The sequence below is a fragment of the Typopeltis vanoorti genome, chromosome 13 (assembly GCF_054136105.1).
Source record: "Typopeltis vanoorti isolate ZY-2024b chromosome 13, IOZ_Tvanoo_1.0, whole genome shotgun sequence".
NCBI lineage: Eukaryota > Metazoa > Arthropoda > Arachnida > Uropygi > Thelyphonidae > Typopeltis > Typopeltis vanoorti.
Window position 1 is genome coordinate 124453807 of NC_143561.1, and position 15311 is coordinate 124469117.

At 38.5% G+C, this 15311-nt stretch overlaps 1 protein-coding gene across 2 annotated transcripts in view; it reads right to left on the bottom strand.

Moving 5' to 3' along the window:
• Positions 1–15075, bottom strand: part of LOC150100516 (uncharacterized) — a 47604-nt gene extending 32529 nt beyond the window's left edge. For both annotated transcript variants that reach the window (XM_090402986.1, XM_090402987.1), the window contains exon 1: positions 14957–15075. In XM_090402986.1, coding sequence (XP_090259112.1) covers positions 14957–15070 — 114 coding nt within the window. In that variant the 5' untranslated portion in view covers positions 15071–15075. The remainder of the gene's footprint in view (positions 1–14956) is intronic.
• Between the last annotated feature and the right edge of the window lie 236 nt (positions 15076–15311).

Consider the following 15311-nt stretch of genomic DNA (forward strand, 5'->3'; position numbering starts at 1 on the left):
ATGGCGAAACTTCAGAACTTTTATTTTCTTATATGTTGGAGGTGTTACAGATGTTAGATCTCCTGAAAAAGGTTATTGCTATATTTGAAGGTTCAGAGAAGCTAAATCAATGCTTTTCTCATTCCATCACTTATCAATTAAAAAAAAAAAATGTAGGTCAGTAAAATAACACAAACAAAATAACATGCAAATATCCAAATGGTATTCATGACTTATTTTTCACGGTATTAACAACACCACAAACACTTTTATCAACAAAGATGTTTTATTAACGCTAATATTTCGCTGATTTTCAACTCAGCATCATCAGAGCACAACACACATGTAAACGCGACAGTGAGTGAGTGAGTGAAACATTATAATTGCAAAAGACAAAAGATCTAAAGTCCTATTTTTGGCGCCCTCTAACGGGAAAAAAAAAGAAGAAAAAAAAAGAAAAACAGCAGTTATCCAGTTGTTTTTCTTAGGATAACCGTCTCCCAAATTTTTGGCAAATTAATGCAACCATATTTATTAAGGTTGGGAGAATTCTTCAAAGCCATTGCTGACTCAAAAAATAATCTTTCAGATCTATAACGACTCCTAAATAGCAAATTCGTTTTCCTCCATCTAATCCTGTGTGAAGGAGTGTCCAAAGCGTGGTCTGCCAGTCCCGACTTGCCATAGTAATAGTAGCGAATGTATCTTTCATGTTCTTCCAGGTGGATGTTCACTGATCTTCCTGTTTGCCCATAATATGCCAAGTCACAGTCACATGGAACTTCATACACTCCTGGGTGTGCTAAAGGGTGAAGTTTATCCTTTGGCGAGCAGATCAGAGTTGCCTGCTTGACATGAGGTCTGAAGGTGGTGCGAAATGGTAATTAATATTGATAGCACGTCAGTCATACTCTACCTGTCTCATACTAAATCTTTAAATTTTAAATGAAATTTTGGTCTTCCAGCTTCTATACTGACTGTTGCAATTGCTTTATTCTTTTTTTGTTTTTAATTATTATTTTAACGCTTGATTTAGCTTCTCTGAACCTTCAAATTAATAAATGATTTATCTATCACTTTTTTTTTTCCTATTTTGGAATTCCTATATGTTTCTGATTACATTCTCTTATTTATAAGAGACAAGGTTGTTCACGACCTACAGTAGCACATTAGTGGATGGGCAGAATACCGAGAGGAAAGAAGAAACTTATTAACAGACCAGAGTGTACTCCTCATGAAACACTTCAGAGATGCTCTTTCAAAAGAGAGTAACAAAGGGAAAGAACAAAGAGGAAGAAACAAAAAAAGTGGAAGAGAATTATCAGTGCCAATTCGATAACAATGACTATCTTAGTCAGAATCTAATCTTTCCAAAATGTACTAATCAGAATTGATGATGTATGAAAACTATTACTGTGAACAAGAACAAAGAATTGTCTCCATATAAATACTATATTAATTTAAAGTATATAATAATAGACAAAAAATTACATTCTTGTTTCGGTCCTTTTACTCAAAGCATGTACAAACAAAAATTGCATATAATGTATCTTCACAACTAGACTACTTGTATATGGGGACAGTTTACTTCACATCCATTTGCTTCAGTATCCCTTAATGCACAGCATGTTTCCTTTTGAATGTGCATATTTCAAAAGTTTCACTATTTACAAATATACCACTTCAAGAAACTCTACAGCTTTCAAAGTAGATTTCATCAGATTATTCAAGTTTACTATCAATGCCAGTTATTTTACGTGGCGTAATGAATTATTTCAGCAGACCAAGCGTATTGCAATGAGTAGTCCTATATCAGTTGCTTTGGCCAATTCTTTTATAGAGCATTCAGGGGATCAGATTTCTAACACAATTTCTTCTCAACCTTGCATTTGGCTACATTTTATGGATGATATCTTTGCAATCTTGTCTCACTCTAAAACAGAAGTACTTCAATTTCTAGATAAAATTAACTCCTTATATACTCGCATCATATTCACTATTGAATGTGAATATAACAATAGTCTCCCCTCTTTTGGATACTTTAATACATTGCAACTCTGCTGGTAATACTGAATTTTCTGTTTACAGGAAATCATCTTTTAGGCAGATATATCCATGCATCTTCACATCATCTTTCACAAAATATAGGTATTATCAAAAGACTTGTGCATTGAGCATGCAGCATTTGTTCTTCTGAGTCTCTTATTAGAAGAATTAAATAAAATAAAACTTTATTACTTAATGGATATAGCGAGACCTTGATACAGAAAATATTTTAAAATTATCATCTCTCTCCCAGATTGCAATCTGATGTTAAAAGGATCCACATCTGAACAAATAGCAAGGATCCTTTGCAGATATAATCTGTATACCACCTTCAATTCAGCCCTGAAGTTGTCATCTTTCTTATCAATGCTTTATCAGTTTTTTGCCTACTCAAAGATATCCTTGCCTGGTGTTTATCAAATATTCTGTTGTTGTCATTTTTTCTACTTTGGAGAGACTGGCTGTTCTGCTACTATCAGAATTCAAGAACGTCAAGATTATATAAGATTTTTTAGAATCTGATGGTTCAGGCCTTACTTCTTAACCATAGAGTTGTCATAGCCATGTCATCCTCAAGGTTTGGTGGATGAGCTGGAGCACTGTCAAGGACGAGAAGGGCTAGCAGGGGTAAGTCAAACACCTTTGGGTTTGCCCTCCACATAACCTGCAGTTTTTCTTTTAAAACCTTATGTGTCTTGAAGGCTCTGGGGTTTTCTGAGTGGTATATGAGCAGTGACTTGATCTTGCAGTCGCCACTCGCATTTGCACACAGTGCGAGGGTCAACCTATCCTTCATGGGCTTGTGACCTGGCATCTTCTTTTCTTCTGCCGTTATGTCAATTTTTCTTGGCATCTTCTTCCATCTTCTTCCCCTGTCTTGTCACAGTGAAAACTTGTTGGAGGATGTATCCTTTGGCTTCAATCAATTCAGCAAAGGTTTTTACAAATTTCTCAGCTGCCTTAAAATCAGAGCTCGCTGCCTCACCATGTCTGACAAAGGGAGTGAATGCAGGTCCTTTTTCGGAAATTTTTGAACCACTCATGACTGGCTTTGAACTGCTCTTGTGAAGCCTCCTGTGCTGAAGTATCTGGGGTCTGCTGCAGCAAATCTGCGTAAATGGCTCGTACCTTCTCGCAAATTATAGTCTCTGTCACAGTGTCTCCAGCGAGCTACTTCCCTGTCAACCAAAAAATCAGCAGGTTCTCCATCTTTTCATGGACAGAGTTGCGTAGCTTTGAAATAATTTTAACGCCCTTAGCTGGAGTTATAGCCTTTATCGAGTCCTTCTGCTTCAGAATAGTACATATCGTAGAAGTAGTGCGATCGTACTGCGTTGCCAAGTCTATTACTCTCACGCCTTGCTCATGTTTGTCTATTATCTCATGCTTTAATTCCATGGATATCACCTTTTTCTTTTTCTCACCACTGTTCTTTACACTCACCTTCTTTGGACTCATGGTTATATGAAAAAAAATTAGCTAAATAACTGTACATACAAAAAAAAAAAAACACAAAATTAAAACTCAACACAACAGAAATGCTTCTGTGGTGAGGTAAACATGTGAACTGAACGACGTGCAAGACTCGGGAATCTGAGCAGAGTGGTGGTTGTGACGTCACCGAAGCAGGCTCGTATCTCAAGGCAAAAAATCGACCTAGTGACGGCTAGTATCTCAAAAAACTCGTATGTTTGGGTATCTCAAGGTACCACTGTATTTAACAGTATTAACTCAACATGATAGCACAAAATAAATATGATTATTAAATGATACTTTCATGGAGTCCAAGGACTCAACACAGAAGAGAAGTTTACACTACACAACTCTCCATCTACACATTATGCAATACATACATATATACATACATCTTCAAGGCCCACTCTTCCTAATTGGGTTGTGGGGGCAACAGCTGCAAGAGGAACTTCCAATGGTCACGATCCTCTGCTACCAAGCTCAGGTGTTCTGGTGGGATTCCCAAACGTGTCCACCCAAGGTTTTGGATATAATCGATCCAGCGAGTCCTTGGCCTTCCACGTGGCCTCCCACACTCTGGCTTGGCAAAGAGGGCCTGCTGAGGGAGCCTCTCTTGTGGCATTCTGACCAGGTGCCCGTACCAGCGTAACTGTGATCCCCCAACACGGAGAAGCAGCGGTTGAGTATTGAGGATTTCCCGAATTGCAGAGCTTCTGACTCTGTCGAGTTTTGTCAGCCCTGCAACCCCTCGAAGGAACCTAATTTCAGCCGCTTGGATTCGTGTCCGCATTCTTTCGGTCATTACCCAACTCTCATGACCATAGGTGACGATGGGGACATAGACTGTATTGAAGACAGCCAAGTTTGCCTTCTGGCTTAACTCCCGCTTCAATACTACCGAACGGCCAAGCTCCCGCAATATTGAGCTTGCTAAGCCAATTCGAGTATCTAGCTCTACGTCCCATTTTCCATCATCCGTGAATATAGACCCAAGGTATTTAAACTTCTCCACCTGTCTCATTGGGACTCCACTTACATTTAGAGTGCACTGGGATGGTTGTCTTGAGACCACAAATGTTTCAGTTTTGGCCACACTGATCTTCATTCCGGCATCTGCACAAACAGCTACAAACCTATCCAGGGTCCGCTGGAGGTCATCTGTGGAAGAGCTAAGCAGAACTAGGTCATCTGCAAAAAGCAGACGTCCAATGCTACATTTTCCAATTCTGACACACTCATTGCCTCAGCTGTGCCTATCGATCCAGTCCATAAATATTATGAAAAGGAGGGGTGACAGAACACACCCTTGGCGGAGGCCAACGGAAACTGTGAAAGGTTCAGACTTTGTGCTGTTTACCCTGACACAAAACTCTGGGCATTCATACAGGGACTTGATGGCAGCTAATAGTTGACCATCCACTCCATACTCCTGTACTACTTGCCAAAGCTTATCCTGAGGAACCCGGTTATATGCCTTCTCCAAGTCCACAAAACATGTGTAGACATTCTTGGCATATTCCCAAGATTTCTCAAAGACTTGCCTTAAAGTGAAGATTTGGTCAGTTGTGCTTCTACCAGGATGAAAGCCTCATTGTTCTTCCTGGAACTTTGACTCAACTATGCTCCTGCACCGTCTTTCCAAGCACTTAGCATACACTTTCCCAGGCAGGCTGAGCAGAGAGATGCCACAATAGTTACTGCAATCCTTCTGGTCTCCCTTCTTAAAGACTGGTATTATTATGCCTGTTTGCCATTGCTTTGGTGCTCGCCCAGATATCCAAGCAGCCTGACACACTCGAGTCAGCCAGAGAACACTGTCTCAATTTAAGGCTTTTAGCATTTCGAGTCGAATTTCATCATCGCCAGCAACCTTGCCCGATTTTAGCGATTTTATTGCTAAATGGACCTCTTCTGCTGTGAGACTAGTCATCGCTCCGATCTGCACCTCTTGGATGTCCACAACTGCTGGGCCACCCGGGTTAAGAAGGCTCTCAAAGTATTCCCTCCATCTGTGGAGGATATCCTTCTCAGTTGTTAAAAGTGCACCATCAGAGGCCTTAATTGCCCTTGCTGTGCACGATTTCCTCCCTTGAAGGCAGCAGATGGTCTGCCAGAATATTTTGTTTGCATTTGCATAGGATGAGTCTAATCTTTCTCCAAAGGATTCCCAAGCCTTCTGCTTTTCTGTCTTTACTGCCTTAGCAGCAGCTTTTCGTGCCTCAGCATACCGTAAATGCATCTCAGGTGACCTGACTCTAAGCCATGTTAGGTAGGACTCCTTTTTTGCCCGGACAGTTTTTCAGACTTCTTAATTATGCATTATGCAATTTAAATAATTATTTATTAAATATGATAATCACATATATTCCTTATAGAACTTATAAGGAATATAGGTGAAAAAGGTATGGAAGTGTTATGGCAAATTATTAACGGAATTTATGAAGGACAAGAATTACCAGAGGAGTTTAGAAGATCAATTTTTATCCCCATTCCAAAAAAGACGGGGGTTTTAGACTGTAACAATTTTAGAATGATAAGTCTTATAACTCACACAGCAAAAATTCTGGTGCAAATAATTTTAGAGAGAATTCGGAATAAAATAGAAAAAGAAATGAATGGGGAACAGTTTGGATTCAGAACCAACAGAGGAACTAGAGAGGCTATAACTTGTCTAAGAATTATTGGGGAGAAAACACTAAACCATGATGGAAAGTTGTTTTTGGGATTTCTAGATTTTGAAAAGGCATTTCATACAGTGAAACATGAAAGGCTTTTTGACATTCTAGAAAATACTGATATTGACTCTTATGACTTGGAAATTTTAAAGAGATTATATTGGTCACAAATAGCGTTAGTATGTGTAAATGGAGAGGAAACAGGAGAATTCCTGGTGGAGAGAGGAGTCAGGCAAGGATGCAAGTTATCACCATTATTGTTTCACTTTTATAGCGAACAAATGTTCAGAGAGGCACTTGAGGATGTAGAAGAAGGAATAAAACTAAACAGAAGAATCATTAATAACTTAAGATATGCGGATGATGTAATAGTGATGGCAGAAAGTGAAAATGGGTTACAACAAATTATTCAAAGAATTGAAAACGCTTGTAAAGAGTATGGACTAAGAATTAACACAAAAAAGACCAAGATAATGATAATGGGTAGAAAAATAGGAGATAATGTAAAAATAAGATGTAGAGGAAAGATTTTAGAAGAAGTGGAAAGATTTCAATATTTAGGTAGCTGGATCTCAGAGAAAGGAACTTCAGAGTTGGACATTAGAAATAGAATAGGTAAAGCTAAATCGGCATTTATGGAAATGAAGAGAATTTTAATAAACAAGAACACTAAAATAGTCATTAGAATTGGAATAGTTAAAGCAACAGTTTGGAGTATTGCAAGTTATGGAAGTGAGTCATGGACACTAAGAAAGAGAGATATGGAAAGAATTAATGCATTGGAAATGTGGTGTTATAGAAAGATGGAAAAGATTAGCTATACAGAAAGAATATCAAATCAAGAAGTTTTAAGACGAGTTGGGATGGAAAGAACACTGTTAAAGAAAGAATGTTATGCAAAGAAAGACTAGATTTGCAGGACATCTTCTGAGAGGTTCTTCGGGACACCTGACAAGAACTATATTACAAAGGAAAGTTGAGGGGAAGAGAAGATGTGGAAGACCAACTAGAGAGTGGTTTAATGACATCATGGAATGGACTGGTTTAAGAATGATGGAAGCGACAGACAGAGAGAAATGGAGAAGAGCTGCTCATCTGTTGCAAACCTCTTGCTAGAGGATACTACCGGACAACAACAACGATAATTATTGAGCTGCTGATATATCACTGGATTGCAAACAGCATTCTTGGAGAACAATAAAGCTCATGAAAAGCATAAGTACAAGTGTTTGGCCACACAAATCTCAACTCTGCCATCACTATTTCTTGTTCTATATGCCCAAGGACGAACAGTAGACATCTATAGTCACTTCGCCAAAAAACCTTATAACTGGCAGGAAATTTCAAATGCATGTTTCTATGCATCAAAAATTTGATTAACGCATGCTGTTTTACATGCTTCAACAAACTTGTAAGACTTGTACGCTGTTACATGATGGACAACACAAGAAATACAACTTTGATGGTATACCACTAAATACTAAACAGTACTAGAAGGATGAAGGAACAAAATAAGGCTAAATATGTTTCAAGACCTCATACTCCAAGCACTCTGGGTGTACAGGACTTAATTTTGTAACACCCCTCTCATAATGCAGCCATATTTGACATTTGGGAAGGGCTAAATTCTGGTTGCAAAATAGTCTATCAAAGTTGTAACAGCTGTATAGTGCTGCAGTTTGCTTCCATTTAATCCTGGGTCTGACACATGGTGTGGCAGTCTTAACCCTTTAATACGAGTTAAAAATGCATAGCTCACCTTCTATGTTGTGAAAATACATGAAACACTGGGGAAGTTGCTAAGAGATTGCAGTACCTTCCAGCAAAAAACTCCCAAGAAGACAAATTTACAGCTTTACTATAATTAAAATATTAAAACTGTAATTACTATATTTAAAATATGTCTGTGCGGTTAGCCTATATGGCTGTGTGCTTCACAACCACATGCCTGGGGAAGGGGTGTCCTAGGTTTGATTCCCGTTGAAGAAGTAAGAAATCTGAGGATCTTCCTCAGCCACAGCCAAGTTAACCGGTCTTGGGCAGTAGGGTTTTTTCCACCAGTTTATCTGGTGTTTTTCATCCCGCAAGCAGGCAAACCGGCCCAGTGAACACACACGAATCTACAGCCATAAATACTTAATCCCCCATGAGGGGGTTCAACTCGCCACAATAGGGACGGGGGAGAAAAAGGGAGGAAACTCCATACGAATAAATAAATTAAAGTATGAATGTATATATACTGCTTTACTACTCAAAGGATTAACTAGTTCCTGCCTATTTATTATTATTAACACACAGAGTCAAAAGACTTATCATGGGGAAGAACACACTGTTACACACAAAGCCCATCAAATCATGCTTTCGACTCATTCAGTGAATTACAGTCACCAAGCACCCTCCATGCAAAGAACCTACTCCTGCCCTTGCTTTACCTTCCTCAGAGTTTCAGAGAGAGTAGAACAAGGAATGGTCTGTTAATCTACCCCCTCCCCCTTCTCCCATTATATGAAAAAATTCTTCCACATTAACTCTGTAACAACCCCTTACTAACTTAAATGTCTTAATCGCATCGGCTCCCCCCCCCTCGTTTATTCATGAGGTTTTGCAAATTGTATTTTGTTAATCTGTCTTCATATTCCATATCCCAAAGACCACCTTAGTTTGTCTTCTTTGGACCCTTTCTATATATATATATATATACATATATATCCTGATTACCATGAAGGCCAGTGGGCCAAATCTGTATACAATAATTCATATCAGGCCTGATCAAGGACTTATAAAATGGAATCATAACCTCTGCATCTGCAAGTTAAGGTCCTCAGCATCCTTGCCATAATCTGATGTGATGACTTCGCAACTTGCACAATGTGACCTCTGATCTCCCTGGAGGTCTAATAATAATAATTCAAAATAATAATAATTATTATTATTATTATTTGTCACCTCCAGGGAGTCCAAAGACTCATCAAGGGAGGGCATCTACCAACTATGTCTCCACAACTCACAATCCACCAACTGACTGCAACTACACCAACGTCATCTATCGCTGACCACCACCACTAGTATTTCCACAGACAATCACAAACATCCATGCCAACAGCAGGATTCGTACCTACAGCCTTTTGGCTGGGGAGCAGACACACTAACCACTCGGCCACCCAACGAATCCTAACATGCACAAGAGACTGCAAGTCCAATCTCTGGAAAACATTGTGGGGACGACTGTTCCAAAGAATGGAAGTATTGAACAAACTTATTGTTTTCATTTGTTCTACAAGTTTAAGTCTGACAGTGAATGGACGATAACCTGCAAGTTTGTGACTTAACTCAGTTACTGAGTGCTAACAAATTTAAAGAAAAGTGAAGGAACGGTGGTTGTTAATTCAAAAGAGCAATGCCCATGAAATAGCTATAGCAGAAGGGTGAAAAAACATCTGTGAGATGATAACAATATCTGTTTGTATGCATGGTGCACCAAAAACCTCCCAGAAATGCTTATTTGCTATCCAGAAGAAGACAGTCTAGTTAATCGATTCCCCCTTCCCCATAAGCATACACAGACATAAGAAAAATACTCATGCAAAAACATTTACAATTTGTGGGCTTGAAAAAAACACCTCAAGTTGAGTTCCCATTTCTTTTCAATATTTATTTATGGTGCAATGCTTTCTGCGTATAATGCATTGTGCACAGTTGCTGAAGAATGGTGCTGATTTCACTTGTTTCAACTGAAAAAAAAAAAATTCAAACTGGTCAAGATTTTTTAATGCACTCCAAAAGAAGTCACAATAATATGGATACCGCACGATAGGCTGTTGTGTAAACTGGAGAATATGGGTACGTGTGTAGAGGCTTAAGTGCTGTGAGGACATCATGTTGGAGGCTTAATGGATTTTTTACAACACTCAAAAAGAATTAAAATAGAATTTAATACTTCCTATATTTTGTCCTAGTCACTAGGACATCTATGGGGATTACAAAAACAATTAATGTAACATATACACAAATAACAAACAATACTAAGCCCAACCACGTGGGTGACACTACAGTCCTATCTAGGTAGAGTGCCTTCTAAGGGCAGTAGTAGGTGGCCTGGAATGTAAGGTGGGAACTCTGGTGATGAGTGTTTCCCAAATCTTCGGAAGCTTAATGCAACCGTACTTATTGAGATTTCGTTGGTTTTTGAGAGCTGCTGCTGCTTCTAAGAAAAGTCTCTCTTTCTTGAATTTGCTGTGGTGGAGCATGGTGGTTTCCTTCCATGATACCCTGTGGGTGGTGTCCAAAACATGGTCAACCAAGCCTGAATGGCCATAGTTGTGTTTGAAGATGTAAGACTTGTGTTCCTCTAGACGGATGGATGCTGATCTGCCTGTCTGTCCAAAGTACGGCAGCTTACAGGAACAGGGTACTTTGTAAACTCCAGGCAGAGAGAGAGGAGGGAGCTGATCTTTTGTAGAATGGATAAGGGTAGCAAGTTTGCGGTGGGGCTTATATGCTGTGTGTAGGTTGTACTGTTTTAGTATCTTGGCTATTTTTTCGGATGTGCCACGGATGTAGGGTATGGTGATGGCATTTTTAAAATCTTGTTGACGAGAAGGACAGGGAATGGGGAAGGAGTTATTTTTTTGATACTGTGATCGCTGTAGCCATTGGAGAGGAAACTGCTGTGTATGTGGTTAAGATTCTTTTGGCTGGGGAGCAGACACACTAACCACTCGGCCACCCAACGAATCCTAACATGCACAAGAGACTGCAAGTCCAATCTCTGGAAAACATTGTGGGGACGACTGTTCCTGAGCCATAGACTCAGCCCCACTCAAAGCTTCTATCTGGCTAAGATATGTAGATAATGTGTTCTCTATTTGGCCTCATGGCCCAGACGCATTAGACTCCTTCCTCAGTCATCTCAAGAGTCTACATCCAAGAATCCAGTTCACTATGGAAAAGGAAAAGAACAATTGTTTACCCTTCCTAGACACCTTAGTCACACGCCTGCCTAATGATACACTTGCCTTCACCGTATACAGAAAACCCACACACACAGGCAGATACATTCACAAACTCTCCCACCACCACCCCTCTCAACAATATGGCATTATTAAAACTCTTACCAAGAGAGCCCACAATCTTTGTTCCAGTGGAACCGCCCTCACTACTGAGATTAACTACATACACGGCACTTTCCTCTCCAATGGCTACAGCGATCACAGTATCAAAAAAATAATCAACTCCTCCCCCATTCCCCGTCCTTCTCGTCAACAAGATTTTAAAAATGCCATCACCATACCCTACATCCGTGGCACATCTGAAAAAATAGCCAAGATACTAAAACAGTACAACCTACACACAGCATATAAGCCCCACCACAAACTTGCTATCCTTATCCGTTCTACGAAAGATCAGCTCCCTCCTCTCTCTCTGCCTGGAGTTTACAAAGTACCCTGTTCCTGTAAGCTGCCGTACTTTGGACAGACAGGCAGATCAGCATCCATCCGTCTAGAGGAACACAAGTCTTACATCTTCAAACACAACTATGACCATTCAGGCTTGGCTGACCATGTTTTGGACACCACCCACAGGGTATCATGGAAGAAAACCACCATGCTCCACCACAGCAAATTCAAGAAAGAGAGACTTTTCTTAGAAGCAGCAGCAGCTCTCAAAAACCAACCAAATCTCAATAAGTACGGTTGCATTAAGCTTCCGAAGATTTGGGAAACACTCATCACCAGAGTTCCCACCTTACATTCCAGGCCACCTACTACTTCCCTTAGAGGGCGCTCTACCTAGATAGGACTTTAGTGTCACCCACATGTTTGGGCTTAGTATTGTTTGTTATTTGTGTATATGTTACATTAATTGTTTTTGTAATCCCCGTAGATGTCCTAGTGACTAGGACAAAATATAGGAAGTATTAAATTCTATTTTAATTCTTTTTGAGTGTTGTAAAAAATCCATTAAGCCTCCAACATGATGGAGAATATGGCATTGGAACATAATCTATTGACTTGGATCAGGGGATAGTTAATATACAGATATCAAAAAGCGGTATGCAGTGGGTGTGAATCTCCTAGATTTAAGGTAACCAGTGATGCACCTCAGGGTTCAGTCCTTGGGCCATTATTGTTCAATCTATACATTAATGACTTCAAGCAGAGTCTATCATCAGATTTGCAATTGTTTGATGATGATGCGAAGATAGGCAGGGAAATCAGGGATGCTACTGATATTCAGCCATTACAAAATGATTTGAATAGACTGGAAATCTGGGCAAACAAAAATGGCTCTCAGTTTAATGTTAGTAAGTGTAAAGTTATGCATTTTGGTGTGATTAGTGATCCAGCAGCATATTATATTAGCGGGGTTATGCTACAAGAAACTGAAGAGGCAAGGGATCTTGGTGTATTGGTGGATAAGAATTTAAAGTTCAAAGGTCACATAGCAAAAGTTGCAAATACAACTCAGAGGATAATTGCTATGTTGAAGCAAACTTTGACATGTAAGGATAAGGAAGTAATTTTGCCTATTTATAAGGCTTTGATAAGACCACACTTGGATCACTGTGAAAAGATTTGGTCTCCTGGATTCCAAGGGGATAAAGAAGCTGTGGAAAGGGTGCAAAGAAGAATTACAAAGATTATATCCGGATTGTTGGATTTAGATTGCGCGTATGTGAATTACAGATTCTGGTTAACAGGAGAAAGAGGGGTGATATGATAGAGGTCTATAAACTTTTGAATGGGTGTTATAGCATTTCAACTGATGAAATTTTTCGTTATATGGAAGATGGGGAGAGAACACGGGATCATCCATGGAAGTTAAATTTATTTGCAGTCAAGAAAGGAGTAACAGCTAGATTTTTCTCCCAGAAAGCAGTAAGTGAGTGGAATAATTTGCCCTTATGGGTAGTGAGTGCATCTAGTGCGAATAAATTCAAGGGTAGGTTGGGTAATTTACAGCCTCCCTCGATGAGTCCTTGACTCCCTGGCAGTCTCAGATAATAATAATAATAATAATATCATGAAAGTGGATGCCCAATGTGCGAGAAACGTACAAGACACCAAGCAAATCATCATACTGCAAGTTGAAAGGCAGTAACTTACCATCCAAACAAACGTTCAACTGTTGTTTGTAGAGAGACCATTCTAAGTCAGATGAAGTTGGGATTCAGGACATTAGAAGTTGTATAGGTGAAAAGTAGTATCTTCAGAGAAAAGGACAATTCTTTTGGAGATGATGAGGCAATGAAAATGAAGACTTTATATTAGGAAAGGCTAGTGGTGTAAATTATTTCAAGGAGAGAGAGATCTCATCTTGCATGGGAAACTGGATACCATCAAAGATGAGAGAAGTGTAGTATAGTTTTTCTTCTGTAAAAGACAATAGGGGGTTTTGGGAACACTGAAATTAACAAGATTATCCTCACTTCATTGGAACATACCAAGGAGGTCAAGTATTCAAGACATGGGGTTTGGGAGTATCTTGTAGGCTGAAAATTTTCAGATCCACAAAGGGCTGGGGTACTCTGCACTGATAGGAAAATCTGAAGAAAGGAAACCATCTACCCAACAATTAGTGAATGACAAGAAAGGAAAGTGGCAATCCAATTGCTATAAGTGGGGGACAGACAATAAACTGGGAGTTGGCAGAAGCCTTTGTACTACAGCTGGTCAAACACTTGAGAAATGTAAAGGGCAACCATTTAAGTTTTTTGAAATCTTTCAATGGCTTATGTCCAAAGGTGGGTGACATCAGGGAAAAGATCTGCTGTGGAGAGAGGTATCAGAATTCATACTGATATATGATAAACTGACAGATCTCTAGATGGTTGACTACTCCTGATGATTTCTCCATTACTTTCAAGAGAACTGAGGTGGAGGGAAATGGGATGTTAATTTGATTTCTTATGTTTATTTACTTTTGTAGAATGAATACTGGCTTGACTTCCATAATGTAATATAGATGTTCAATGAGCATGAAAGACTGTATAGATAATATATAATGGAGGTTAATGAAGGGAATAATTCTTGGTGGGAATACCATCAGAACCAGAATACTTGGTGGTATTCAAACTATTCAGAATTCTTTTGATGGAAAAACCAGTGGGGATGTGTTCTATACTTGGTAAAATCGGTGGTACTTTACCTTGGTCATCTATACAGAAGTTGGAGGAAAAGAATCATGCAGAGTTCAGACTTGTCTTTAGGTGATGTTACTACTGGATGCACAATGTGGAAACATAATAGGATAGAAGATGTGTGCAACACATCTTCTATCCTGTTATGATCAGTCTATGCACTCAATGGAAGTATCATAATAATAATAATAATAATATGCACCTGCACTCCACCTACAGTTACCCTTTCACTGCATCCTCTATGTTCAGGTTAAAAAGCAAGGATAATGTGTATTTAATATCCAGTATTTATAATAAAGCAGTACTGAAAGAACTATTCTGAAGTGCTTCAAAGCCTTTCTGAAGCCTTATTCTGAAGTGCTTCAAGGCTTCTTCAAAGTTGAATCATTTAATTTAATACAGCCTTTAATTTTTAAAGTAATAACTTTTTTCAATTTAACATTTAGGTGTTCATTTACATTATTATTATTATTATTATTATTATTATTATTATTATTATTATTATTATAACGGTGTCTTCACGGAGTCAAAAGACTCCACATTGACACACTAACCATTATTTACACCATTATATGTACATTATAAGATATAATTTAAAAATCAAGAGAATACAAATGTTTTTAAATGATTAAGTAATACAAACCTGGCCATGCTGTACATTTTGACTACCATTTCGGATTATTTTTAATGTAGAATTTAATATACTATAGTTGAAAATATGGGGCTTACATATAGCATTTCGGCACAACAACGCCATTTGTTTGTTTTGCTCCTTCACAATTTCATTTTTCAACTGCAGGCCTTTAGTAATGTTTAAATGTTTTTTTTTTTTTTTTTTTTTTTTTTTTAAAGAAGACTTTTTCCAGAAAGTGGTTGTCAGGGAAAAAAAAAAAAAAAAAAAAAAAAAAAAATCAGCTAACTAGTAATAATGAAGAATAGTTGCTGAATAAATATAAATAAATAAATATATATATATATATATATGTTTTTTTCTTCAT